The sequence below is a fragment of the Sphaeroforma arctica genome (assembly GCF_001186125.1).
Source record: "Sphaeroforma arctica JP610 unplaced genomic scaffold supercont1.671, whole genome shotgun sequence".
Classification (NCBI taxonomy): domain Eukaryota; class Ichthyosporea; order Ichthyophonida; genus Sphaeroforma; species Sphaeroforma arctica.
In genome coordinates this window covers 12,135-13,751 of record NW_014039887.1, presented here as the reverse complement: position 1 = coordinate 13,751, position 1,617 = coordinate 12,135, and the positions used below count along the sequence as shown (strand labels likewise).

General features: G+C 32.3%; 1 protein-coding gene across 1 annotated transcript in view; it reads left to right on the top strand.

The window, feature by feature from the left end:
- Positions 1 to 6: 6 nt before the first annotated feature.
- SARC_07954 (serine/threonine-protein phosphatase 2B catalytic subunit alpha isoform) overlaps positions 7 to 1,617 on the top strand; it is a gene marked incomplete at its 5' end in the record, with an annotated part of 4,485 nt that continues 2,874 nt past the window's right edge. Inside the window, 3 exons of the mRNA XM_014298079.1 lie at positions 7 to 10; positions 288 to 425; positions 865 to 1,095. Of these exons, the coding sequence (XP_014153554.1) occupies positions 7 to 10; positions 288 to 425; positions 865 to 1,095 (373 nt within the window). The remainder of the gene's footprint in view (positions 11 to 287; positions 426 to 864; positions 1,096 to 1,617) is intronic.

Sequence of the window (1,617 nt, the reverse complement as noted above, 5' to 3'; positions counted from 1 at the left end):
ATATATATGTGTGTGTGTATATACATACATACATATACATGATTTATACACACACACACACATATTTATATATATTGTTATGTCGTTATCCAAATCTATTTTTACCTTTGTTATATATATATATATATATATTATGTTGTCTTTCTCCATATCTAATATTACCTTTATATTGAGGTAATAAGTATTAGTTGGTCGTCGAGGAAGCTTTGATCACGAAATCGATTGCGAACTTGGATTGAACTGTTGAAACCTAGGACATTCATATGCAATCTCGCCTCTCTATTCAGACGTTGGAGGTAAACCAGATGCCACGCGATATCTATTCCTGGGAGACTACGTTGATCGGGGATCGTTCTCTATTGAATGTGTGCTATATCTGTGGGCGCTGAAGAGCACCTACCCCGAGACTTTCTTCCTACTGAGAGGTATGTGACTAATTGAGTGTGTTACGGATTGAAAAAATTGGACCGCCTTGATTGAATGCATCAGCACACCCGGAAGTAAGCTCGAAGGAAGTTAGAGGAATCTGTACATACCACGATTATATATTGCGTGAGACTCTTATCTTCGCCCATCAACAAAATTCCAAACGCTCTTTCCATAAAGTCGCTTATTAATTGAGGTATTTTCCTATTGCTAAGATATATCAGTGCGCCTTATCGTGCTTGTTAAAAGGAGTTGCCATTTGCACAAATTGAGATGAGCGCAGAAACAGCTCGAAAGTAAACACTTCCGCACCACCACGAGTGCCCTTGCTTCACCGAGCGACTCGTATTCAAACCCATGTCAAGCCGTTATATTTTATATATACATCCATAGGCACATACCCAATCACTGATATAACCCTACTCTGCAATTTAATAGGTAACCACGAATGCCGTCATTTGACCGAGTACTTCACATTCAAAGCCGAATGCGAATACAAATACGATGGAGAGCTATACGATGCGCTCATGGACTCCTTCGACTGTCTGCCCCTTGCGGCAGTGGTGAATGAACAGTTCCTGTGCGTCCATGGCGGACTTTCGCCCGAGGCCACCACTGTTGACGACTACCGCAGAGTAGATCGTTTCAGAGAACCTCCAGCTTACGGAAGTAAGTACCATTTTATGTCGAAATAGATACGTGGATGCGGTAATGTATTGATATATGTATTTATGTATATATATTTATATATTTATATGCATGTATGTTTGTATGTATGTATATATATATATATTTATATATATATACAAATATATACGTATACAAGTTTATATATATATATATTTATATATTTATACATATATGTATATATAAATATATATGATGTATATGTATACGTATATAAATAATATATATATATATATATGTACCTATTCATATATATATATATATATATATTATATATATATATATTTGATGGATATGTATACGTATATATATATATTTTCTATATATATATATGTACATATTCATATTTATATATATTAATATATATATATATATGTACATATTCATATATATATATATATATATATGTATATATACTTTATATATACATATACTTTATATACATATATATATATATGTACATATTCATATATATATATATATATACATATTACGTTTATATAC